At 45.6% G+C, this 26213-nt stretch overlaps 1 protein-coding gene across 10 annotated transcripts in view; it reads right to left on the bottom strand.

The window, feature by feature from the left end:
• The window catches only part of PRRC2B (proline rich coiled-coil 2B), a 107103-nt gene that overhangs the window by 26138 nt on the left and 54752 nt on the right, over positions 1-26213 (bottom strand). For 9 of the 10 annotated variants that reach the window (XR_004031456.1, XM_030818056.1, XM_030818062.1 and 6 more), the window contains exons 10-15: positions 19154-19244; positions 15069-15261; positions 9313-9628; positions 6634-6827; positions 3412-3607; positions 660-876 (exon numbers count right to left, since the gene is read on the bottom strand). Coding sequence is in view for 9 of the 10 variants with exons in the window: in XM_030818056.1 (XP_030673916.1) it covers positions 660-876; positions 3412-3607; positions 6634-6827; positions 9313-9628; positions 15069-15261; positions 19154-19244 (1207 nt within the window). In the remaining variant the exon portion in view is untranslated. The remainder of the gene's footprint in view (positions 1-659; positions 877-3411; positions 3608-6633; positions 6828-9312; positions 9629-15068; positions 15262-19153; positions 19245-26213) is intronic. The other variant, XM_030818061.1, reaches the window with a different exon arrangement.

Here is a 26213-nt window from a genome sequence, read left to right as displayed (position 1 = left end):
TTTCCATGCTGAACACAGAGCTTAGTTTTAAAAAGAAAAAAAGAAAAAAAAAACTTTTTAAAAAGAAAGCTAGAAAAACAAAACGAAAAACAACAAAAAAAAACACAAGCACCAACATTTGCTCTATCTTTAAACACGTCTCAGAAATGCCAGGCCATGAATTGGTCGGTAGCCCCTGGAGTCCATGAGAGTGAAGAGTGTCGTGGCCGCAGGCTGGGCGCGGCGTGCCCCCTGGAGACAGAGGAGCCGGGCAATCCTCTGGGTCAAAGAGCAAGAGCAAGCTGGAGCCTGGGAGGTGGTGAAGAGTCTGGGGCTATGGGGGTGGCAGGGCTAACTCTGTTTACTTCCACAGAAATGAGCCAAGACCCATGCTCTGGACTCCACCTGCTTTGCGAAGCCCCCACCCGCCTGCCCTGTGCCCAGGATTTGATGACCCCAGGACTTCTCCTTCACCTTAAGTCTCACCATCTGAAAAGAGCCTCTTGGACAAAGCATTCAAGCAATCCTCCTCCTTTCCCAGAGGAACCAGGAGTCCCTTCAAAGGAGCACGTCTCCCGTGGGCAGTGTCTCCTGGGATGGTAGCTCATCCCAGGGCCCTCTCAATTAGGACCTGGAGTCTTCCTTCAGTGGCAAGGCAGCAGGACCAGGCTTCATCTCACCTGACACGCATGTCCATAGCCAAGTTGTCACTCGACTTCGGGTGCGGGAGCGGGTAGCCCTTGCTCTGCAGTGCCACGTAGCCCTCTGGGCTCCACACAGGGGGTGAGTCGATGGGGGTCACTTTTCTTTCTTGGAGTGGGGGCACACAGTTCTGATCCTCAGAGCGACAGCCTGTCCCATTGAGGGATTCTTGGGGCATCATGGGCTTCATCAGTCCTGAAGAAGGCAAAGACTGATCTACATCATCTCATTTAGAAAGCCCTGCTCTAATCTCAGGGTCAGGGTCAACCAAAGGCCCAAAGAAGTTAACAGTTACCCTGACTGTCATGTGGATACAGCACCCCACCCACCTACACATCACAGGGCTCTTAATCTTTCCTGACCTGAGGACCTCTGAAGACACATAAGCATGCACCCTGCCTGGTTCAAAGACCTGTGAAGTCCAAGGAAGGGGGCAAGAAAAGCACATTTGTCAGATATAGGCTTGGTCCTTAACACTCACAGGACAGGGGATGAAGCCTTTCTATATAGGGCAGGGAGATACAACTGAGACACTGTTTAAAACAAAGACCCAAAAGGGCCACATCCTCAAAAGGCACATTAGATAGACACATGCGCTTTACTACTGGGAACAGACTGGCGGGTCTGTCTGGCCTGGACCAGAGCAGGGAAACAACTGTCCCCCTCCTAGGAATTCAGACTCTCATGCTTACTTTCATGGGGGTTTAAAGGACAAAGACTTCAGATTTCTACCTCCCCAAATGCTTTGCTAAGTCGAAGGTGCATGTTACAATTTTCACGTAACCACTAACATATAGAAATGAAATGTAGAAGCAAAAGAAAAACAAGAATAGGACCAAGAAAAGGCAGGAATTAGAAGAAAAGGCATAGAAAGAGAAGAATAAAAATGGAATGCATGAAATATCATAGTTGGAATATCTAAATATAATAATCCCAATAAGGCTGGGCAGGGTGGCTCATGCCTGTAACCCCAGCACTTTGGGAGGCCAAGGCAGGTAGACCACTTGAGGTCAGGAGTTCAAGACCAGCCTGACCAACATAATGAAACCCCGTCTCTACTAAAAATACAAAAAAATCAGCCAGGCATGGTGGCAGGTGCCTGTAATCTCAGCTACTCAGGAGGCTGAGGCAGGAGAAATGCTTGAACCCGGGAGGTGGAGGTTGCAGTGAGCAGAGATGGCGCCACTGCACTCCACCCTGGGTGACAGAGCAAGACTGTCTCAAAAAAAAAAAAAAAAAAAAAAAAAAAAAAAAGCTGGGCGTGGTGGTGGGCGCCTGTAATTCCAGCTACTTGGGAGGCTGAGGCAGGAGAATCGCTCGAACCCGGGAGGCAGAGGTTGCAGTGAATTGAAATTGCACCACTGCACTCCAACCTGCACGACAGAGCAAGACTCTGTCTCAAATAATAATCATCATCATCATCCCAATAAATCTAAAAGGACCAACTTTTGCAATTAAAAGTCATAGACTTTCAGAGTGGTAAAGCTATACACATCTTGTAGATACAAAGATACACTCCCAAAAAATAAGGGCTCAAAGAGGCTACCAGTAAAAATTGGAACAAAAGACTTCAAATACTTATCAACAGAAAACTAGAATTATTATATTGCTATCAAAGTAGACAATAAAGGTAGAAAGCACTATTAATGACAACAAGGATATTACATAAGGATAAAAGGAACAGGATACAGAAATTCTAAACCTGTATGCCTCCAGAGCGACAAAGCAAAAACTGACAGGCTCCCAAAGAAGATTTGACAAATCCATAATCATAGTGGGACATTTTAAAACACCTTTTAGTAACTGGTCAAAGGGATAAAAACTTGCAATGAGGAAAACATTTGCCAACACAATTAGCATGCTCAACTTAATAGACTATCTCCAACCAGAGAATACAGTCTTTTCAGGCAAATGTAGAATGTTAAAAAAGAATTGCCACGGAAGAGGCTACAGAGAAAACCCAACAAATGTCAAGCAACCTAAGTCAGGAGTTGGTCAGCAAACTACAGCCATTAAACAAAACTCAGCCTGCTGCCAGTTTTTACAAGTAACGTTTTATGGAAAAACAACCATGTTCACTCAGTTACTATTGTTTATGGCCGTTTTTGTCCTACAACACCAAAACTGACTAGTTGATCAAGGCCTAAAAGACTTACTATCTGGTCATTAGTAGAAGTTTGCTGACCCCTGTATCACACAGACCATATTATCTGACCACAGAGCAACTACATTAGAAAGTAGTACCGCAAAGAGAATCTTAAAAGCCAGAAATTAATAAACTAAGCATATGATAATATTTTAAAGGAAATAAGAAAAGAAAAAGCAGACATTATTAAAATAAAACCCAAATAAGACAGAAGAATGAAGAAGCCCAAATATTGATTTTAAAAAGGCACTAGACAAACCTTGGGAAAGACTAATCAAGGAAAAAAGAGACAGCGCAAAGAACATTAAGAATGAGAAGAAGGACAAAATGACACAGCAGAAATCTAAAATTAATTAAAGCAATTTATGATACACGATCTTCATGACTTTCCCAACAAATCTTTATGACAGAACTATTATTGTACCTACACTTTGCAAGTGAGTACTTTGAAACTCAGACCAGTCGCGTACTTGACAAAGAGCCAGACCAAAATCCAGGTGTATCTGCTTAACTCGAGATGACACCCCTGACCACCACACTATCCTGGGTGATACAGGTATGGACCATTAGACCACAGTGCTTACCTGAGGGATGCAGGGCGGAGGGGTAGAAGTCCACCGGGGTCCGAGTGGGTGTGATGCGTGGGTCCATGTAGGAAGGCATCATCATCCACCTGGGATCGAAGCCCAACATCTGGGGGTGGTGTGGGTAAAAGGTGCGTTGGGGGTGGGACGGCGGGGGGTACACCGGCTGCCAGTGCTGCATCTTGTACAGCTGCTCCTGCCCGCAGAGAGAGAGACTTGGTCAGGCTGGGGCGGCCGGGAACAGAGATACCACCCAACATACGCCCTTCCAGCTTTCCAGCAGGCAGCACAGAAAGCCCACCTAGAACAGAAGACCAAGGAGGGGAGGGATGGGCAACTGCTCAAGGGGAAGCCCCCAGTGTGTTACAGCTTGCAAGCTCAGGTCCCTGTCCAAGGTTGGTGGACAGCCATGCCATTATCACAGTGGAGGCTCATCTGTGCCTGTGCTACACGAGATAGGCTAGGTTTTCACCTAGATCAGACACTCCTGGAACCCACCAGCAGCCTCCCACAGAATGTCTGGACATTGGCCACTTCTCTCCTTGTCTGCAGCAACCACCTGAGGTTAATATACCAGCATCCCTTCCCTGCTCCCTCCTCGCCTCTTCAATCCATTTTCCATCCTTGACTAGGGTGATCTTTTCACACAGACACCCCATGCCCAATAGGTCAACCCCTAGCTCAAAAGAGCCTTCAGTGGTTCTCCACCACTCTCCACCCGATGGCCTAAATCCTACGAGGCCACTCGTGACCTACGGGGTTAAGGTGAGGGTTGGGTCCCGTGTGACTTTGCCCAGTCTGCCTCTCTAGCTTTGCCTCGCACGACTGGCCCTCTACTTTCTGCTCCATATATCCCTGCCACCCACTTCAGGCCACGGGAACACACCAGGACCCCTAGGTAAGCGCCTCTTCCCTCCATCCCTAAACGCAGGTTTCCAGCTTAAACACGTCCTCCTCTAGAAAGCCTGTCATAACCCCCAGACGAGACCAGTTCTCCAGTTCTCTGCTCCCACAGAACGGCCAGTGCTCCTTTGTTGCACTCGCAGCAGCTGATGGATTTTACTGCTGGTAACCCTCACTGAACCCTAAGAGACTCCCTGTGCACCCTTGCCCACAGCACCACACTCGGGATATGGAACATTTGCACAAATGGGTAAACAAAGTATCAGTGAACTATTCCAAATCAAGGCCCTTGCCTGACTCAAGAGGGTTCATTTCAGACCCTGCTCTACCCCATCAGTGACCTCGGGTGCTAATTCCTAAAGGAACCCTGAATTGGCCTTGAGGCAGGACTCACTGCTGCATCACACTCTGAGGACGCCCAAGCGGCCTCCAGCACACACCCTTCCATTCCAGGCCGCAAACAAAAAGGTGGCCAACCCGCCTGGCAGTCTACAGCACATCCTGAGCTGATTTCCTGCACGGTTCTGTTGGCACCCCCAGTGCCTATTAAGAGCACTCAATAAATATAGCTCATCCATCAAGAGACTTGAGTCATTCACTCTCCCAGTCCACAGAGAAGGCCGTGGGCCTCCATCTCCCAGCTCCACCTCCTGCCTACACCCTAGGTCTCCAGGGAATATGACCAGACAGGCTGCCCTGGTGCTTTCAGACTTCCTTCTATTATTATTATTATTTTTTTGAGATGGAGTCTCGCTCTGTCACCCAGGCTGGAGTGCAGTGGTGCAATCTTGGCTTACTGCAACCTCCACCTCCTAGGTTCAAGCGATTCTCCTGCCTCAGCCTCCTGAGTAGCTGGGATTACAGGTGTGCAGCACCACGCCTGGCTAATTTTTATATTTTTAGTAGAGATGGGGTTTCACCATGTTGGTCAGGCTGGTCTCAAACTCCTGACCTCAGGTGATCTGTCCACCTCCCAAAGTGCCGGGATTATAGGCGTGAGCCACCGTGCCTGGCAATTCCTTCTATTCTTAAGGAAGGACTTACCCATCACTTCCTCCACACCCCAAGGGGTTACCTAGAGCAATTGTCACTGCTAGGTTTGGCACAAGTAATTCCAGAGCTCTCCCCCATCAGTAATTCTATACCCCAAGAACATGAGTAACTGTGCAGTGCTCGCCTACACTCCCATGCTCTAAAATCACATTAAAGGCAGTCCCTGGAATGCTCCCAGGGGCCCAGAGGAGAGAAGAGGCTGAGAAGTTTAAAGGTAATTAAGTGAGATATTGGGAAAAGCCTTAAGTCCTTGGTTTGTTTCTCCACGGCACACACATTTTGAAATATTTTCAGTTAATATTAGTAATAATTTACTGCATACCTTGCTGTTTGGTGTGCACTAAGTAATGTCTATGTATCATCTCAGTTTCCCACCAAAATGCACTATTCCTTAGTACTGACTACTGTGTTCCCTTACTTATTACTACTCTAGTAGGCACGATTGCTGATGAGTGCTTCAAGACTATCAGGACTAGGAGAGATAGGTGGAATTACAACTGTTATCCACACAATCTTTAGGACAAAAAGTAGGTCCCTTTTAAAATTTATAAAAAAATGAAAGTTTTTTTAAAGTTTATAAAAAGCCAATAATGGTGACACCAATAAAACAGTTTATAGACGTTACAGCATGAAACGCTCTGCCATGCTGAAAGGCAGGTATTCATTCTTCCTGGTTTACACATGAAGAAATATGGGTGAGAGGGGCATAACTGACCCGTCCAGGGCCATGCACAACTAGTTCAGCAGCAACATCAGGAAGGGAGCTGTCCAACTTGAAACCTGCAAACCTACATCCGTAACCCAAAGCTGACGTGCCTCTCTCGGGCAGCTCTTCAAACAGCTCACAGGCCTCCCTTACACCTTGGGAGGACCCCAGGGCGGGACACACTGTCCTCTAAGGAACGTCCAAGGTGCACTGCTCTGAAATAAAACAACCAGCCTGCACACTAGAAAAATGGAGCTCACTGCATACAGCACTAAATAGGTTTCTTAACAATATTAGAAAACAAGGTCAATAAACCACAAGGGCTGTATTCATTCCCAGGGACCTCCACCACTCAGAGAAATAAATAATGGCCAGGGGCTGATCTACCAAGGTCACAAGTTTTGAGGTACAACTCCTGACGTCCCCACTGGTCTTGGGGGCACATAAGAGGTATTCTGGCCTTTTTCTAAGTTGGAGGTGGGCGTGGGGACGAGGAGAGAAAACATCTGCTCGGCACTCAGGCCTGTTTATCACAGGCTTTTACCATCTCATCTGTTTACCTGCTGTTGTTGCTGCTGCTGGCGCTGGAATCGGGGAGGAAGGGACTTCTGATACTTGAACTCATGTGCAGGGGACCCAGCCTCTCTGGCCTCTTCCTCACTGCTGTTGCTCTGTGCCACTGCTGGGGACGCTGTGGGTGCCTCTTCTGGGAACGTGGTGGGGGTCTCTTGGGCAGGGAGGAATTCTGGGGAGCCTAGAAAATATACCAGCAGAGAAATGACACAGTGAGCTCACAGAAGCTCGGCCAACCAAGTGTTTATAAGCAAGTACTTCTTCCTGTTGGCCCGTACGCTCCACTGCTAGAACAGTCACACCCCTGAACCCTGGCCCTGTGCCAAATGCATCACGTACACAAGATCAGGGACTCCCCACAACACATGTGAGGAGGCTTCAACTGTTGTCACCTTACAGACTAGGACATTAAGGGTCAAGAGGTTAGATGACGTCCAGGGTCACACAGTCAGTGGCAGAGCTGAGATCTGATTTCAGGTGGAAGACGTTTTATTAAAAAGGACTAATAAGGCCAGGCACAGTGGCTCACACCTGTAATCCCAGCACTTTAGGAGGCTGAGGCGCGTGGATCACTTGAGGTCAGGAGCTCAAGACCAGCCTGGACAACATGGTGAAACCCCATCTCTATTGAAAGTACAAAAATTGGCCAGGTGCAGTGGCTCACACCTGTAATCCCAACACTTTGGGAGGCTGAGGCGGGTGGATCGTGAGGTCAGGAGATAGAGACCATCCTGGCTAACACAGTGAAATCCCACCTCTACTAAAAATACAAAAAATCAGCCAGGCGTGGTGGCGGGCGCCTGTAGTCCCAGCTACTCGGGAGGCTGAGGCAGGAGAATGGCGTGAACCCAGGAGGCGGAGCTTGCAGTGAGCCGAGATCGTGCCACTGCACTCCAGCCTGGGTGACAGAGTGAGACTCCGTCTCAAAAAAAAAAAAAAAAAGAGAAATAGAAAGTACAAAAATTAGCCAGGCATGGTGGCGCATGCCTGTAATCCCAGCTATATGGGAGGTTGAGGTGAGAGAATCCCTTGAACCCAGGAGGCAGAGGTTGCAGTGAGATGACACCATTGCACTCCAGCCTAGGTGACGGAGCAAGACTCCATCTCCCCCCCCAAAAAAAAAAGGACTGATAGAGAACAGCCATGAACTCAGTGACAGCCCACATATCCAACATCTGAACAGCAGGAACTCAACATATGGAAATGCTGTGTATGACTTCCTGCTGGCAAGGATATAAAAGAAAAAACAGTTTTTTAAAAAAGGAAAAAAACAAAAACAAGAGAAAGGCTGTGTGACCTGGGCACATTTTTCAGGCTCTCCTTGGCCATTTCTTCATCTGCAAATAAGAATAACTACCATGTGTTCACCAAGGGCTTCTGTGAGAATTAATTACAATAATATACTGAAAACAGAGCCTGACAGGCAGAAAATGTTCAGTGCAACTTCCCTATAAAAGTGGCACAGTCCTCACTCAACCTTTAATGAAAGGAGGGAAGAAGGAAAACTAGAAATGAGTTCCGTGGCCAGAAGAGGCACTAGAACTCTCTAACCCAAGAAGCTTTCAGAGCCTCAAACATCCCCTTGTCTCCTAACAAGAGCTGATCTGAGTTTATTTAAGAAAATTACAAAGAAAACAGCTGATTATATTCTTTAAAACCGCTACAAGAGACACTCTGCATTACAGAGCACTGCTTAATTACTCTTAAATAGGGCCAAGTTGCCCAGGCAAAGTGGGTCATGCCTGTAATCTCAGCACTTTGGGAGGCCGAGCCAGGTGGATCACTTGAGGCCAGGAGTTCCAAACCAGCCTGGCCAACATGGCAAAACCCTGTCTCTACTAAAAATACAAAAATTAGCTGGGCGTCGTGGCATGCACCTGTAATCCCGGCAGCTCGGGAGGCTGAGCCGGGAAAATCGCTTGAATCCGGCAGGCAGAGGTTGCAGTGAGCAGAGATCACACCACTCCAACCTTGGGTGACAGAGACTCCGTTTCAAAAAAAAAAAAAATAGGGCCACGTGATCCATTTCTTTTAAAATCAACACCAGGAAAAAATGTATTCTACCAAGCAAGTGGGCTTATTTTTATTCCATGTTAAAGGATCTGTGGTTTTATTAAAGTCCGGAGCACATGTGTCTTTGGTTAGGCAAGGATAGTGATGATAATAGTGACGATGATGAGTATCATCAGTGAGTAGATGCATGGTTTCAACGTCCCAGAAACTGGAGCGTGCTGTACACCCCTCCGCGTGCTGGCAGGTACATACTCATCCCATTTCACAGATGAAGAAACAGGCTTCAGAGAGGTGAGGTGCTCACTAGCTAGTTTAACAAGTTCAAATGGGAGAAGGAAAAAGGGCTGAAAAACTACCTATTGGGTACTATGCTCACTACCTGGGTGACAGGATTGTTCATACCTCAAACCTCAGCATCACACAATGTACCCCCTGAAACTAAAGTAAAAGTTGAAATTATAAAAAACAAGTTCAAACAGGATCAGAACCCAGGCATTTGACCCAGGCCTATGCTCTTAATAACTGATGCTTCCCAATACGATCTCGTTGTAAGCCATAGGTTCTGCTAGCTAAGAAGGAAGGCAGTTGCAAGTAACAAGCCGAGGACAACAGGCCAGGGTTTCCAGTTGGTGGGAAGATGGCCCAGCTCTTACCTTTGCGGACAGCAGGGCCGTTTTCCTGGGGAGATGCCTTCTCAGCACTTGGAGACCGGGGCACTTCCTTCTCTGCCTGCTTCCGGGCCTCACCTGCCTTTCGTGCCTGCTTACACTTCTGGTCCAGCTGCTTGAGTTTGGCAGCACAGGCGGCCAGCCTCTCTTCCCGGGCTCGGCGCTCCTCTTCTTCCCGGCGCTTTCGGGCTCGCTCCACCGCCTCGGACATCTCTGACTGAATGAACTTCTGCCTCGGTGGGGGCTTGTCCTCCTTGTCCTCAATGGACTGTTGCCGGAACATGCTGCCCATTGAGGACTTCTGCCAAGAGAATGTCTCTGAGATAAGGCAGTGGGTCCCGGACCCGGGATACAGGGACCACTCCCACTTTGGGATCAGTTCTCCTCCCAAGATCCTCAAGCACCTTCAAGAGGCAGCACAGGTGTGTGGCAGACAGAGCTGGGTTCGAATCCTGCTCTGGCCTCTGCTGTATGTGGAATGTGGTTTAGGCCAAGTGCCAACTCTCCACACCTCACTTCCTTGTTTTTAAAATGGGGACAACAAAGGAAGCTCTTAGGATTGTGAAGGTGAAAATCATGTTTGCAAAGCAACATGTGACCCACACGCGAGAAACACTCCCACCACTGCTGATGGGCATGCAAGCTAAGGGCCTCCAAGGCTAAGAACCGGAACAGGAAACCACACACTGATCATTCCTGGGTCACGAAAACTGCTACTCCTGCCCGCACAATACATAAACCCCTGGGTAGAAAGAGCCCTAGGAAAATGAAATTCACTGTCAGACATAAAGCTTCGAAGTGATCTTTATTAAGCATGCCGGCAGGGCGCGGTGGCTCACGCCTGTAATCCTAGCACTTTGGGAGGCCAAGGCAGGTGGATTACCTGAGGTCAGGAGTTCGAGACCAGCCTGGCCAACATGGTGAAACACCGTCTCTACTAAAAATACAAAAATTAGCTGGGCATGGTGGCGCGCACCTGTAGTCCCAGCTACTTGGGAAACTGAGGCAGGAGAATCGCTTGAACCTGGGAGGTAGAAGTTGCAGTGAGCTGAGACCGTGCCACTGCACTCCAGCCTGGGCAACACAGCGAGACTCCATCTGGGGGGGAAAAAAAAGGCATGTCTAGCCAGAAACAGTAGCTCATGCCTGTAATTCCTACACTTTGTGGGGGCCGATGTGGGGGACTGCAAGAGCCTAGGAGCTTGAGACCAGCCTGGGCAATATGGTGAGGCCCCATATTTACCCCCCACCACCCCCCCAAAAAATATGAAAATTAGTTGGGCATGAGCACATGCTTATGGTCCCAGCTACTGAGCTGAGGTGGAAAGGATCACTTGAGCCCAAGAGGCTGCAGTGAGCTGAGATCACATCACTGCACTCCAGCCAGGGTACAGAGCTAGACCTCATAAAAAAAAAAAAGAAAAGAAAAGAAAAAAAAAGCATGCCTAAAAAAATCTCTTTTGGATATTTATCCGTTTCTGAGTTTCTTACTGGTTGCCAGTTACTGGACAACCAGAGTGCCAAAGACGAAGAGTGAAAAGCTCGACACTGGGACCCTTTGTCACTGGTCTGCAGGGGTCAAGGAGCATGCAGACCTGGCAACAGGACAAATGATGGACAGCTGTCACCTGAGCTCCAGCCACTGAAATTCTAATGAGATCTGAGTATCAGAAAAAGACAGAACTTCCTATTATGAATGCTAGTAACATAAATGTATACAGTTGCCAAAAATCAAACCAAAGAAACAGGATCTAGGCCTTTTCTTGTAGGTGAGTTATACTTCAGTAAAAGAAATATACAACAAATTTACTGTAGTCAAGGAGTTTCTAAATATTAATTTATCATAAGCCAGAGGTAAGTACTATAATCATAAGATTATAAACTTCCAATTTAGAGGCATGAAGGTACATTTTATATAATATCATCAGAACCGAAGCATGCAGTTTCCTTTCACTTTGCCATCAAACCTGAGCGTCTATCCATACCTTTCTAATGGCTGTGTATTGATCAGTTCATGGCTCATACCAAAATCTGCCTATCTGCCTTTATCCCATGGGATTCAATACACCACTGCATATAGCCTTCACGCCTAGCCCTGATTACTTCCTTCAGATAATTTCCTGGAAAGGAAATAATAGACTCAGAGGGCACAAGACCTTTGATGTGCCTTCCTAAAAGGCCCTGAAATTAGCGATCATTTTATAGACTAAATGTTCTGCAAAGCAATTTGAACTAAGACTTTTTTTTTTTTTTTTTTTTTTTTTTTTTTAGACAGAGTCTCACTCTGTCGCCCAGGCTGGAGTGCAGTGGTGCAATCTCGGCTCACTGCAACCTCTGCTTCCCAGATTCAAGCGATTCTCCTGCCTCAACCTCTTCCTGAGTAGCTGGGAATACAGGTGCGTGGCACCACGCCTGGCTAATTTTTGTATTTTTAATAGAGATGGGGTTTCACCATGTTGGTCAGGCTGGCCTAGAACTTCTGACCTGTGATCCACCACCTTGGCCTCCCCAAGTACTGAGATTACAGGTGTGAGCCAATGCGGCTGGCCGAATTGAGACCATTTTCTTAAAAATTCGGTCAGAAGAGGCTGGGTGCACTGGCTCACGCTTGTAATCCTAGTACTTTGGGAGGCCGAGGTGGGTTGATCACCTGAGGTCAGGAGTTCAAGACCAGCCAAGGCAACATGGTGAAACCCCATTTCTACTAAAAATACAAAAATTAGCTGGGTGTGGTGGCACATGCCTATAATCCCAGCTACTTGGGAGGCTGAGGCAGAAGGACTGCTTGAACCTGGAAGGTGGAAGTTGCAGTGAGCCAAGAGCACACCACTGCACTCCAGCATGGGTGACAAAGTGAGGCTGTGTCTCAAAAAAGAAAGAAAGAATGAAATTTGGTCAGAAGATGCCCTTGGATACATAAATTTAGTATATAGATTTCATCACTGTTGATGTTCAGTTAATTTACAGTGCTGTTATGAGTAGGTTAAAGTGAAACCATTTGAATACTGATCAGCACTACTTCTCGATTGGTGAAAAGGAAAAAAAAAAGGGAATACTGAGCAACCTCAACATGTGAATGAAAATGTGGATTAACTGCAGGAGAATTTCCAAGAGCAGTGGCATTGTGTCTGTTTTGTTTCACTTCTGTATCTCTTGGACCCAGCACATATGTATGTGCCTGGCATACAATAAATATTCAATAAGAAGACTGCAGCTAAGGGGCATTTTCATTTTATAAGAATGTGGAATAGGAGCCTTTCAATAGTAAAGAGCAGGCCGGGCGCGGTGGCTCACACCTGTAATCCCAGTACTTTGGGAGGCCAAGGTGGGCAGATCAGGAGTTTGATACCAGCCTGGCCAACATGGCAAAACCCCGTCTCTACTAAAAATACAAAAGTTAGCCAGGCATGGTGGTGCACGCCTGTAATCCCCCTAACTCGGGAGGCTGAGGCAGGAGAATCGCTTGAACCCGGGAGGCAGAGGTTGCAGTGAGCCAAGATTGCACCACTGCACTCCAGCCTGGCGACAGAGACTCCGTCTCCAAAAACAAGTAATAATAAATAAATAGCAAAGAGCACTGAAAATAGCAGGCTTTACCAAGTGTATTCAAAGTCATGACTCCCCCTTCCCCAGCCCTCCCACTCCTCAACAGTCCAGTCCCAGAGTCACTAGGTGTGGCAATGCAAGCCAGGAGCCTGGTGCCAGGGAGTCCTGGCAGCTGACTGCACTCCAAATGGTTAGAGCCCAGGCAAGGGGAGGAGGGCATGCACGTGGAGGTGTGGGGCTGGAGCCCAAGCTAGATGAGGGGGACATTCACAGGCAGAGTTGGCCCAGCAGGGACATTCAGGGCATCCAGGAGTGGGGACAATGACATCTGAGTGGGCAAGGAGGGCATCTGTGCAAGAGAGAGAGTGTGGCAGCAGAAATGAGATTGGTCATACACGGGGAGACTGACCAAGTAAGTATAAATATGAGGGACGATGAGAGACAGATTCTCACTGTCACAGAAAGGAGGTGCAAACATGCACTGGGAGGAAGTGGAATGAAGTCTGTGGAACTGGAGGTATCAGTGAGAACACAGTTTCCAACATGGACAGGTACAGAAATAATACAGGTATGAAAGTGTGTATTTGTGCACACATGTATACCTACACACATCCCCTGCAACCGTCCACTGAGGAGGCCCGGGAACAGTGACACCCCAGCAGCAAGGAGCCTGCTGGGTCTCAGACACTGGTTTCTAAATATCATCCTTTGCTAAGAGGAACTAGGATTTCATGGAGAAAGGGCGGATCCAGGACAAGACAGGTCATGCATCCGGGAAAGATGAAGGAAGGCCTCCAAAAAGGATGGAGAACAGGTAAAAAGGACACACATTGGCCTGAAGGAACTCCCAATGGCCAGCTAGGTGAGAGTAGGTTACCACCCACTGATGTAAATAAATGAGTAAACTAAAAGCTTGATCAAAAACGAGATGTTCAGTCTCAAAGTTTCTCCCAACAAAATTCTTATCAACTACAAATAGGGAAAAGAGTAATTCTACAGCATAAAACCTGGCAGGCACCCTGTTAATCAAGAGACCGAAGTGCATGTAGCCAGAGGGGGACAGGATGAAGTCGTGGTTGCCTTGGGGGGATGAAAGGAGAAAAGTCAGGTCATGCCTGAAGATCCCTGCCAAGGATGGAAACCGTGGACTTCTTCGCAAGAAAGATGATGATAAACCCAATTTGAGGGGCATTCCACTGGCTTGTAATCTTCCAAAGCCTCAAAGTCATGAAAGTGAAGGAAAGGCTGAGGAACTGATCTAGACTAAAGAAGGCTAGAGGTGTGTGATTCTGAACTGGATTATTTTGAGTAAGGACATTAATGGGACAACTGGTAAAAGCTGATTGGAGCCTGCAGATTAAACGACAATCAATTATCAAGGCTAATTTCCTGGAAGTCACTGTAGTTACCTGGGTGGAATGTCCCCATCATGGTAGGAAACAAGTACCACAGTGTAAAGAGTCTCATCAGGTTGTCAACTTACTGTTCAATCAGTTTAGAAAAAATATCGTTTGTAATGTACTTCCAACTTTTCTATCACTTTGAGGCTGTTTTAATTATTTCTTTGGCTTTTTTTTTTTGAGATAGGGTTTCACTGTGTTGGCCAGGATGGTCTTGAACTCCTGGTCTCAAACGATCCCCCTGCCTCAGCCTTGCAAATTGTGTGAGCCACCATGCCCAGCTGTTTCAATTTTTTTTTAATTAAAACAAGAGGACAAACGCAGTGGCTCATGCCTATAATCTCAGCACTTTGGGAGGCTGAGGTAGGAGGATCCCTTGAGCCCAGGAACTCAAGACCAGCCTGGGCAACATAGTAAGACCTTGTCTCTACAAAAAATGAATGAAATGAGCCAGGTGTGGCAGCACACCAGTAGTCCCAGCTACTCAGGAGGCTGAGGTGGGAGGATTACTTGAAGGTGGGAGGTGAAGGATAGAGCAAGACCTTATCTCAAAAAAAGTAAAAACAGCCAGGCATGGTGGCTCATACCTGTAATCCTAGCACTTTGGCATCACTTGAGCTGGAGTCTGAGACAAGCCTGGGCAACATAGTGAGACCCTGTCTCTATGAAAAAAATATTTTTAAAAAAGAAGAAATATAAAAATGAAAAAGAAATGCCCACTTAGGACTTTTCAGAAACCCAGCCACTGAACTCAATGAAGTACAAATACATAGGACAGCCAAGGGCCCTTGGTACCTGGTAGTCAGGGCCTGGTGCCCAGCCATGAAGCTTCCTGGATGGTGGCTGAGGGTCTGGCGCCTTTCGGACGACACGGGACGCACCCACTGCTTCAGCCCAGTCCTTCCCTTCCTCTTGAGTCCGCTTAGCGTCCACACTGTCTGCAGAGCTCATTGACAACTGCCGCTGCCTCCTAGGGTCCCAACTGTTCCTAGGACAAACCACATTTGATGTTAAGTTTTTGCAGTCAGGCCAAGCATGTCTGATGTCACTGGTCAGAGGCCTTGGGAATTCCAAAGTCAGCTGTCCATATCATTTTCTTCATTAGAATGGACCACCACTCCCACTACTTCCATGTGAATTCCACAGTTCAGCCCCACCATTTATCAAGTCACTCTCATAAACAGAGCCCCAGGCAGGATGTGTCACACTATTTCACTGATGCAAAAAAAAAGTCCTCATGATCCTCACTTTAAAGCAAGCTTGTCCAACCACATGTGGCCCAGGATGGCCCTGGGCTTTGGATGTAGCACAACACAAATTCGTAAACTGTCTTAAAACATTATAAGAGGGCCTGAGCGTAGTGGCTCACGCCTGTAATCCTAGCACTTTGGGAGGCTGAGGTGGGCTGATCACTTGAGGTCGGGAGTTCCAGACCAGCCAGACCAACATGGTGAAACCAAGTCTCTACTAAAAATACAAAAATTAGCCAGGTGTGGTAGCAGGCGCCCGTAATCTCAGCTACTAGAGGCTGAGGTGGGAGAAGTGCTTGAACCCCAGAGGTGAAGGTTGCAGTGAGCCAAAATCGTGGCACTACACTCCAGCCTGGGCAACAGAGCGAGACTCCGTCTCAGAAAAAAATAATAAAAACACATTATGAGGTATTTTTTCGTGACTTTTTCATTTTAGCTCATCAGCTATCATGAGTGTTAGTGTATTTTATGTGTGGCCCAAGACAGCTCTTCCAGTGTGGCCCAGGGAAGCCAAAAGATTGGACACTCTTGATTTAAAAAGTCAGTAGCTGAGTCTCATCAAGGTTAACAGGGCACCCCTCACAGGGAGGAGCTCACAGATTTGAACCAGGACTCCCAGGTGTGTGTCCATCTCCTTTTGGTACAGCTCCCTCCCTATGCTCTGCACAAGCCAGTTGCTCAATAAATGCCCCTCAAAAGAACACAAGATGACTACTAAACAGTGCCACAATAAAAAGAGCAAGAGGAGACAAGCAGAGCCCACACAGCACGGAAAAGGAGGAGGCATTCCGAAGAGAGCTGTAGGGGTGGCTGGACAAGAAGGGGATGGGTGCCATGCTCGTCTGGACGCCTCACAGTGGAAGCAATGGTGCTGGGGCAAAGCACTTACAAGGGCCTGGTAATACCGCAGATCAGAGAAAAGCTGGAATCAGGGATGGCAGATGTGTGGGCCTGTGTGTCTACCCACACACATGTACGTGGCGAGGGAGGGAAGACGAGGCAGGTAACACAGCTTAGGAGATTACAGAGGGGACAACGGTGATTCCAACTTGACTTTGTGAGAAATGGAGACCACAGTAAAGCTGCTGACCTGTCTAAAAGACCTGTGTTTTTAGAAGATAACTATGGACAGGGTGTGAAGGATGGGCCATGGAGGACAGGCTGAAAGGATGGAGATGAACTGGTGGACCCATGGATGGTCTGGAAAAGGAGGAGGTCCCAGTGGTCCCAGAGAAAATGAAAAGAGGAGACAGAGTCAGGGCAAGTTTTGGGAGCCAATTGTGTATGAGGAAATAAAGATGCCAAATAAGACATGGACACATGCACTAAGTCTCTACCAGGTCACCAACCAGCTCAGAGAACATGAAAAAAAAGAGCAGGTTTCAGGAGGAGATCGTTCGGGCACTCTGATTTTGAAGTGCCCTTGGTCAAAGTCAGGGGCAAAACTGTCTCCAAAACCAATGTCCAATTCCTTCAGGGGAATATACAGTTCCCATCGCCTCAAAGAGACAAGGAACAGAGTGTCCTACTGCTCCAATCGGTCTCTAAGAGTTTATGTCTTTGCCTTTGATTTTAATTCTTGATCACAGCTCCTTCTGAGCTTAGTGTTCCAGGAACTGACCCATAGGTATGTCCCGACTGCATCCAAAGCTTCAGCTGAAATCAAACAGCAAATTACAGAATTTCCTTTTTTGTGTGTCATCAGAAAAAGAGAAGCAAAGGTTATTACCAACTCCTTCCAGAAGATGGGCACTTACTTTAGGAGCTTTTAAGTGAAGGATGAAATAACAAAGAACAGGATGACTCACAGATTTGACTAAACAAATATTCAGTTATTGACAAGAAAACAGAGAAAAATATTTGCAAGACAACAGCAAAGCATTAACATCTAAACAATATAAAACATCACATTTTAAAGGAAAGCAGTGATAAATGTGAAGGAAACAGGCATTATACAAAGGAAGCAAAGGAAAAATTCTTACTTGCTAGTAACTCAAAAAATACAAATTATGACAACCATAGGTATGATTGTTATTATTAATTTTTTGAGACAGGGCCTTACTCTGTCACCCAGGCTGGAGTGCAGTGGTGCAATCATGGCTCATTGAAGCCTCGACCTTCTGGATTCCAGTAGTCCTCCCACCTCAGCCTCCTGAGTAGCTGGGACTATAGGTGCATACCACGCCCAACTAATTGTGGGGTATTTTTTTTTTTTTTGAGGCGGAGTCTCGCTCTGTTGCCTGGGCTGGAGTGCGGTGGCATGATCTCAGCTCACTGCAAGCTCCGCCTCCTGGGTTCAGGCCATTCTCCTGCCTCAGCCTCCCGAGTAGCTGGGACTACAGGCACCCGCCACCACGCCCAGCTAGTTTTTTGTATTTTTAGTAGAGACGGGTTTTCACTGTGTTAGCCAGGATGGTCTTGATCTCCTGACCTCGTGATCCGCCCGCCTTGGCCTCCCAAAGTGCTAGGATTACAGGCGTGAGCCACCGTGCCTGGCCATTGTGGGGTATTATTTTAAAAGTACTAGCAAATGCTACTAACATTATAAAAACTGGAGGGATGAGAGTACAATGCAGTATTTTCTAAAGGAAATTAAGCAAAACTAAACTAGTCCAAGGAAATAATCCAAAAAAAAAAAAAAAAAAAAAGAGACAAGATTAACATGGTCAAATAAATTCAGGAAAGCTGGCATGCATTCTGCTTCTTCACCTCCCCAGTGCACTTAATTGTTTGTTTTTTTCTTTGAGACAGAGTTTTGCCCTGTCGCCCAGGCTGAAGTACAGTGGCACAATCTTGGCTCACTACAACCTCTGCCTCCTGGGTTCAAGCAATTCTCCTGCCTCAGCCACCCAAGTAGCTGAGATTACAGGCACACACCATTACACCTGGTTAATTTTTGTACTTTTAGTAGAGACAGGGTTTCACCATCTTGGGCAGGTTGGTCTCAAACTCCTGACCTCAAGAGATCCACCTGCCCCGGCCTCCCAAAGCGCTGGAATTACAAGCATGAGCCACCGTGCCCAGCCCCCACTGTACTTTAGCATGTTCAAGCCTCTGAGGAATTTGGAGTAAAGAAAGAAGTTGAGGCTGGGCACAGTGGATCACTTGAGCCCAGGAGTTTGAGACCAAACCTGGGTAATGTGGCAAACCCCATGTCTAGCAGAAACATAAAAATTAGCTGGGTATGGTGGCATGCATCTGTGGTCCTAGCTATTCGGGAAGCTGAGGTGGGAGAATCGCTAAGCCCAGGAGATGGAGGTTGTAGTGAGCTGACGTCACGCCAAAAGAAGTTGAACCCATGGAGGTTTCCCAAACTTGCTTGGCCACGGAAGCCTTTTGGGGCACAACAGCCACAAGCAATCCATGAAGATGTGGTCTGCGTAACACACTTGGGGACACACTGATGCGGTGGTGAAGAGGCCGACTATGCACAGGACACAGTCACACCTGCAGGCGAACCCTGGCTCCCCTCCTTCACAGCCATCATCAATAGCTGTCACCCCCAGAACAAAGTGGAAACAGCATCTGTCTGCCATTCCAGGTTGCTATGGAAACTGGGAAATGCTCTGGGCACACAGCAACACTGAGCAGGGATGCACTCATGCTTATAGGGCAGGAACGGGTCCTTACCACTTTGGCCTGCCGTCCTTCACAACTTCTTCTTCCTCTTCATCATCGCTGAACTTCAGTTTCTCAGAATAGTCCACTTCTTCATGGAGGCCTACAACAGCAGGAGGGCCCAGGAAGAATGAGAAAGAATGAAAAAGTCAGTGGTGGCCGGGCATGGTGGCTCATGCCTGTAATCCCAGCACTTTGCAAGGCTGAGGTGGGCAGATCATGAGGTCAGGAGTTTGAGACCAGCCTGACCAACATGGTGAAACCCCGTCTCCACTAAAAATACAAAAATTAGCTGGGCATGGTGGTGTGTGCCTGTAATACTAGCTACTCAGGAGGCTGAGGCAGGAGAATCGCTTGAACGCAGGAGGCAGAGGTTGCAGTGAGCCGAGATCATGCCACTGCACTCCAGCCTGGGCGACAGAGTGAGACTCCGTCTCAAAAAAAAAAAGAAAAAGAAAAAGAAAAAAGGAAAAGGTCAGTGGTACCCAGGCACCATCGGAGAGGTTCCTCTGGCCAGGAATCTCGCTATCCCAGCAGAGGAGCTGAGTCAACTACCTGGCTGCCTCCCCCTGTGACTGAAGGGCAGTTTTGGCTTCTGGTAAGAGCAGGGCAGCTTGGTTAGACTAACCCTCCCACAGGTAACAATTCTTAAATCTGAACAATATATCTTTAAAATCTATTTCAAGGCCCAAGAGGATGAACAAAGCAGGCAGAAACCAAGTAGTTGTCTACCCTTATAATACAGAAGCTTGACTTGTGAGATTTGTGAGTTACCACTTGCCCCAGGCACTGATCAGCCCAAGTAGCTCAGATGGCAGAAAGTATCCATCACAGAGGATTGTGTGAACAGAGTGTGGTAGTTCCACACAATGGAATATTATTTGGTCATAAAAAAGAATGAATACGAACACATGCTATAACATAATTAACTGTGAAAACATTATACTAAGTGAAAGAAGCCAGACAAGAAAGGCCACATACTGATTCCACTGAAAGGAAATGTCCAGAATATGCAAATCTATAGAGCGGGAAAGTAGACTTATTATTGCCACAGGATTAGGAGGTGGGAGAGAGCACCTGCCAACAGGTATTGGGTTTCTTTTTTGAGTGATGGAAACATTCTGAAATTGAATACTGGTGGTAGTTGTACAACCTTGTGAATATATACTAAAAACCACTAAACTATAGACTTTAAAAGGGTAAATTTTATGTTATATGACAATTATGTCAATCATATAATTATATTAAAATTATGTGAATCATATAATCATATAATTCACAGTGGCTCATGCCTGTAATCCCAGCGCTTTGGGAGGTTGAGGCAGGAGGATCACTTGAGGCCCGGAATTTGAACCAGCCTGGGCAACACGGCGAAACCATATCTCTACTAAAAATACAGAAAAGTAGCCAGCCATGGGGGTGCACACCTGTAGTCCCAACTGCTCCGGAGGCTGAGGTGAGAGAATCACCTAAGCCCAGGAAGTTGAGGTTGCAGTGAGCTGTGACTGTGCCAGTGCACTCCAGCTTGGGCGACAGAGCAAGATCCTGCCTCAAACACAAGGCTAACTGAGCACCATGATGTATGCCTGCAGTCCTGGCTACACGGGAGACTAAGGCAGGAGGATTGCTTGAGCCCAGGAGTTTAAGACCAGCCTGGACAACAGAGCAAGACCCCCTCTCTAGAAAAATTAAATTAAATTAAATTAAATTTAAAAAAAAATTAAAAGTAACAACAAAAACTCAATCTAATTAAAAGGCAGAGTTAGGACTGAAAAAGCAAGTTGCAATTACGTACTGTCTACTAAATAATCACTTTAAATACCAACACAAAGGAGCTTAAAGGAAAAGAATGGAAAAAGATATTCGCTGGAACCAAAAGTCAGAGCGATGGTATGAACACAAGACAAAACAGACTGCAAGATAATAGACTACTAGAGATAAGGAGGGAAATGTGGAAACACACCAGAAAGGCATAGAAACTATAAATGTGTGTATGCCTAATAGCAGCTTCAAAATAAATGAAGGAGAAACCAACAGTATTAAAGGGAGGAACAGATAAATCCATAATTGGAGTTTCACATCTCACTTTCCTTAACTCATAGAAGCAGACAAAAATATCAGTAAATATACAATAAGATCTGAATGCCACCATCAACCACCTTGACTAAGTTGGAACATACAAAACATGACACCCAACAACTGTAGAATATATACTTTTCAAAGTGCACCTGAAATATTCTCCAAGACAGATCATATCCTAGTCATAAAACAAGTCTTACTAACTTGAAAACAAATGAAATCATACAGAATGTGCTCTCTGGCTGTTAAGACAACTAAATTAGCAATCTAGAAGTGTCCCAGTAATAAAAAAATGCCTTAATGATTTAAAAAATCATTTAAAAAAGATACAGAAAACAAGTCAAACAATGGAGAAAATGAACAATGCCAAAAGCTGCTGCTTCGTAAACATTAATAAAACTAACAATTCAATTCCTTGGCAGAAATGAAGAAAAAGAAATATACAAATTATCAGGAATTAAAAGGTATCACTACAGATCCTACAGACATCAAAAGGATGACGTAATATATTTTCAACAACTTTATGTTAATAATTTCAACAACTCAAAAGAAATGAACAAATTCCTCAAAAAACACAACTTACCAAAAAACTCACACAAAACGACATAGGGAAACTGCACAGTCTCATAACTAATCAAATAAAATAAATTACTGAAAACATTTCCACAATGAAAACTCCAGGGGCAAAATTGTTTCACTGCTAAAGTAATACTGGCCAGGCACAGTGACCCACACCTGTAATCCCAGCCACTCAGAAGGTGAGGCAGGAGGATCACTTGAGCCCTGGAGTTTGAGGCTGCGCTGAGCCATTATTGCAGCAGTGCACTCAGCCTGGGTGACAAAGTGAGAGACCCTGTCTCAAAAAAGAAAGAAAAAGAAAAATATATAATACTGATCTTACAAAAATACCAATCTTATTCTTTAGGAAAGTAGAGAAGGAACACTCCACAACTCATTTTATAAGCCCAGCATAACTTGATACCAAAATCTGACAAAGACATTAAAAGAATAGGAAATTACAGACTAATATCCCTCATGACAGAACTTTAAAACATACTAACAAATTGAGTCTAGGCATACAAAGAGGGAGGGTTTATTCTAAGAATGCAAGGTTGGCTTAGCATTAAAAAAATGCAATCTATTATCAAAATAAAGGAGAAAAATAATATGAACACAGATGTAGGAAATCACTGAACACAATGCAATACCCGTAATTTACAAAAACAAAAAACCCAGAGGCTCAGCACACTAGACACAGAAGGCAACACATCCTCAACCTGATAAACAGCATCTCTGAAAAACCCACAGCTGACACTTCATGCTGACACACAAAACATTTTCTTCCTAAGATCAGAAAGAACTTGAGGTTAATATTATACTAGAAGTATACCACAGTGCAATAAGGCAAAATATAAATAAATAAATAAATAAATAAAAGGCACGTAATCTGAAAAAGACAACGTAAAACTCCTCATTTACAAACTACATAAGGGTTTATGTCGAAAACTCTAAGAAATCAACAAAAACTAGTAAAACTAATGTATTCAACAAAGTGTCTGGTACCAGTGAATGCAAAAAAATCAACTGTATTTTCTTTCTTTTTTTTTTTTTTTGAGATGGAGTCTCGCTCTATCACCCAGGCTGGCGTGCAGTGGCACGATCCTGGCTCATTGCAACCTCCACCTCCCGGGTTCAAGCAATTCTCCTGCCTCAGCTTCCCAAGTAGCTGGGACTACAGGTGCGTGCCACCACACCCGGCTAATTTTTTGTATTTTTAGTAGAGACGGGGTTTCACCATGTTAGCCAGGATGGTCTCGATCTCCTGATCTTGTGATCCATCCACCTCAGCCTCCCAAAGTGGTGAGATTACAGGCGTGAGCCACTGCGCCCGGCCTCAGCTATATTTTCTATATAATGACAGCAAACCCTTAAAAAATAAAATTGTTCTTAAAAATCAATGTCATTTATAATAGCATCAAAAAACCATAAAATGCCCGAGAATAAATTTAACAAAAGACATTCAGGACCTCTACATGAAAACTCTCAGTAAGACACTGCTGAGAGAAATGAAAGCCCTAATAAAGAGATACACCAGGTTCCTGGCCTAAAGATTCAAAATTAAGGACTGGACATGGTGGCTCATACCTATAATCCCAGCACTTTGGGAGGCCAAGGCGGACCGATCACCTGAGGTCAGGAGTTCGAGACCAGCCTGGCCAACATGGTGAAACTTCGTCTCTACTAAAAATACAACAATTAGCAGGGCGTAGTGGCCCACACCTGTAATCCCAGCTACTTGGGAGGCTGAGACATGAGAATCACTTGAACCCAGGAAGCAGAGGTTGCAGTGAGCTGAGATCATGCCACTGCACTCCAGCCTGGGTGGCAAAGTGAGACCCCATATCCAAAAAAAAAAAAAAAAAAAAACACCACCAAGTTAAGATGTCAGGTGGGGTGCAGTGGCTCACGCCTGTAATCCCAGCACTTTGGGACGCTGAGGTGGGCAGATCACAAGATCAGGAGTTCGAGACCAGCCTGGCCAACATGGTGAAACCCTGTCTCTACTACAAATACAAAAAGTAACTGCACACCTATAATTCCAGCTACTCGGGAGGCTGAGGCAAGATAATCACTTGAACCCGAGAGGTGGAGGTTGCAATGAGTCGAGATCATGCCACTCAACTCCAGCCTGGGCAACAGAGCAAGACTCTGTCTCGGAAAAAAAAAAAAAATTAAGATGTCACCAATCAGGCTGGGCGCGGTGGCTCACGCTTGTAATCCCAGCACTTTGGGAGGCTGAGGCGGGCGGATCACGAGGTCAGGAGATCGAGACCACGGTGAAACCCCGTCTCTACCAAAAATACAAAAAATTAGCCAGGCGTGGTGGCGGGCGCCTGTAGTCCCAGCTACTCGGAGAGGCTGAGGCAGGAGAATGGCCTGAACCCAGGAGGCTGAGCTTGCAGTGAGCCGAGATTGTGCCACTGCACTCCAGCCTGGGCGACAGAGCAAGACTCCGTCTCAAAAAAAAAAAAAAAAAAAAAAAAAGATGTCACCAATCTATGTTGATACAGATACAACATAATCCTAACCAAAATGCCCGCAGGCTCTTTGTAAATACTGACAGGTTGATTCTAAATTTATGTGGAAACAATCTTGGAAAAGAACAGAGTTGGAAAACTTACACTACTGAAATTTAAGATTTACTATAAACCCACAGTGTGGTATTGGCATGAGGAACAAACAGATCAATGGAACAGTGTCCAGAAACAGACCAATGCTTTTACAGTCAATTGACTTTTGGCAAAGGTTCCAAAGCAATTCGATAGGGAAAGTAAAGTCTTACCAACAAATGTTGTGGAGAATTGGCCATATGGGAAAAAACAAACCTTGACTCCTGTCTTACACCATATACAAACATTAATCCAATGTGGATCAAAGACCTAAAATTAATAGTTAAAACTATAAAACATCTAGGAATATCTTTACCACCAAGGGGATGCAAACATTTTTTTAAACAGGACACAAAAATAATAACCACAAAAAAACCCAAATTTGTAAATTAAACTTCAAAATTCAAGCTTCTGCTCATCAAAACAGTGTCTAAAAAAAATTAAGACAAAGAATGCAATAAGGAAATATATTTGCAAAATAAAAGTTGCAAAGGATTTGTATCCAGGGCTGGTATCCTGCCACTCAATTTTTTAAGATTCAGACACCAAACAAAGGACAATATATCAGCTGTCAAATAGCACATAAAAGTGTGTATATCATCATTAGTCATCAGCAAAATGCAAATTAAAAGCACAATGAGATACCACTAAACACCCACTAGAATGACTAAAATTAAAAAGACAAACATGTTCAAGGCTGCAGTGAGCTTTGATTACGCCACTGCACTCCAACCTAGGAAACAAAGTGAGACCCTATCTCTTTAAAAAAGAAAGATGAACACCAAAATGTAAGATCCAGACCTACCAAATTCTCACACACTGCTGTTGGGAATGTAAAATGGCACAACCACCAGGGGAAAAGGTTTGGACAGGTCTTAAACACTTAATCCTATGTCTACCCTTTGACCCAACAAATTCTAGATATTTACCCAAGAGAAACAGAAGTATGATGTATATAGTCGGGCTTTTGAATGAATAAACAAATTACAGTATATTGATGCACTGGAACATATCTCAGCAACTAAAAGCAACTGGCATATAAACAACATTGATGAATATGAAAACCATACAAGAGTAAAAACTGTATGACTCCACTCATCTGAAGTCTGATAACTAGGCAAAACTAATCTAGGGTAAAGTGAATCAGAAGAGCAGCAGGCCCTTGAGCGGTCACAGGGCAGAGCACTGGAGAAGCAATGAGGAAGCCTGGGATGGTGAGGGAAACGTTCTTTCTTTGGATATGGATGTGTACGATATACACATATCCATTTGTAAAACTGTACAGGTAAAATGTGACATGGGTGCCTTTCACTATAATTAAAATCTACCTGAAAATAAATAAAAAGAACTATAAAAGAAAATAATCAGGTTGCGGGATGGGGAGTGGGTGGAGATAAACGAGCAAGAATGGCAGAACAAGCTGGGTTTGTGGCACCCGCGTGTAGTTCCAGCTACTCCGGAGGCTGAGGCAGGAGGAAGAGTTTGAGGCTGCAGCTCACCATGATGGACCCTGCGAACAGCCACTCCACTCCAGAATGGGAAACACAGCCAGACTCTCTCTTTCCTTTTTTTTTGAGACAGTGTCTCGCTCTGTCACCCAGGCTGGAGTGCAGTGGCGCGATCTCAGCTCACTGCAACCTCTGCTTCCCAGGTTCAAGTGATTCTCCTGCCTCAGCCTCCTGAGTAGCTGGGACTACAGGCACACGCCACCACGCCTGGCTAATTTTTGTATTTTTAGTAGAGACAGGGTTTCACCACGTTAGCCAGGATGGTCTCGATCTCCTGACCTTGTGATCTGCCCATCTCAGCCTTCCAAAGGAATT

The sequence above is a fragment of the Nomascus leucogenys genome, chromosome 8 (assembly GCF_006542625.1).
Source record: "Nomascus leucogenys isolate Asia chromosome 8, Asia_NLE_v1, whole genome shotgun sequence".
Taxonomy (NCBI): domain Eukaryota; kingdom Metazoa; phylum Chordata; class Mammalia; order Primates; family Hylobatidae; genus Nomascus; species Nomascus leucogenys.
The sequence above is the reverse complement of the archived record's forward strand: the minus strand, read 5'-3'. Positions and strand labels throughout refer to the sequence as shown.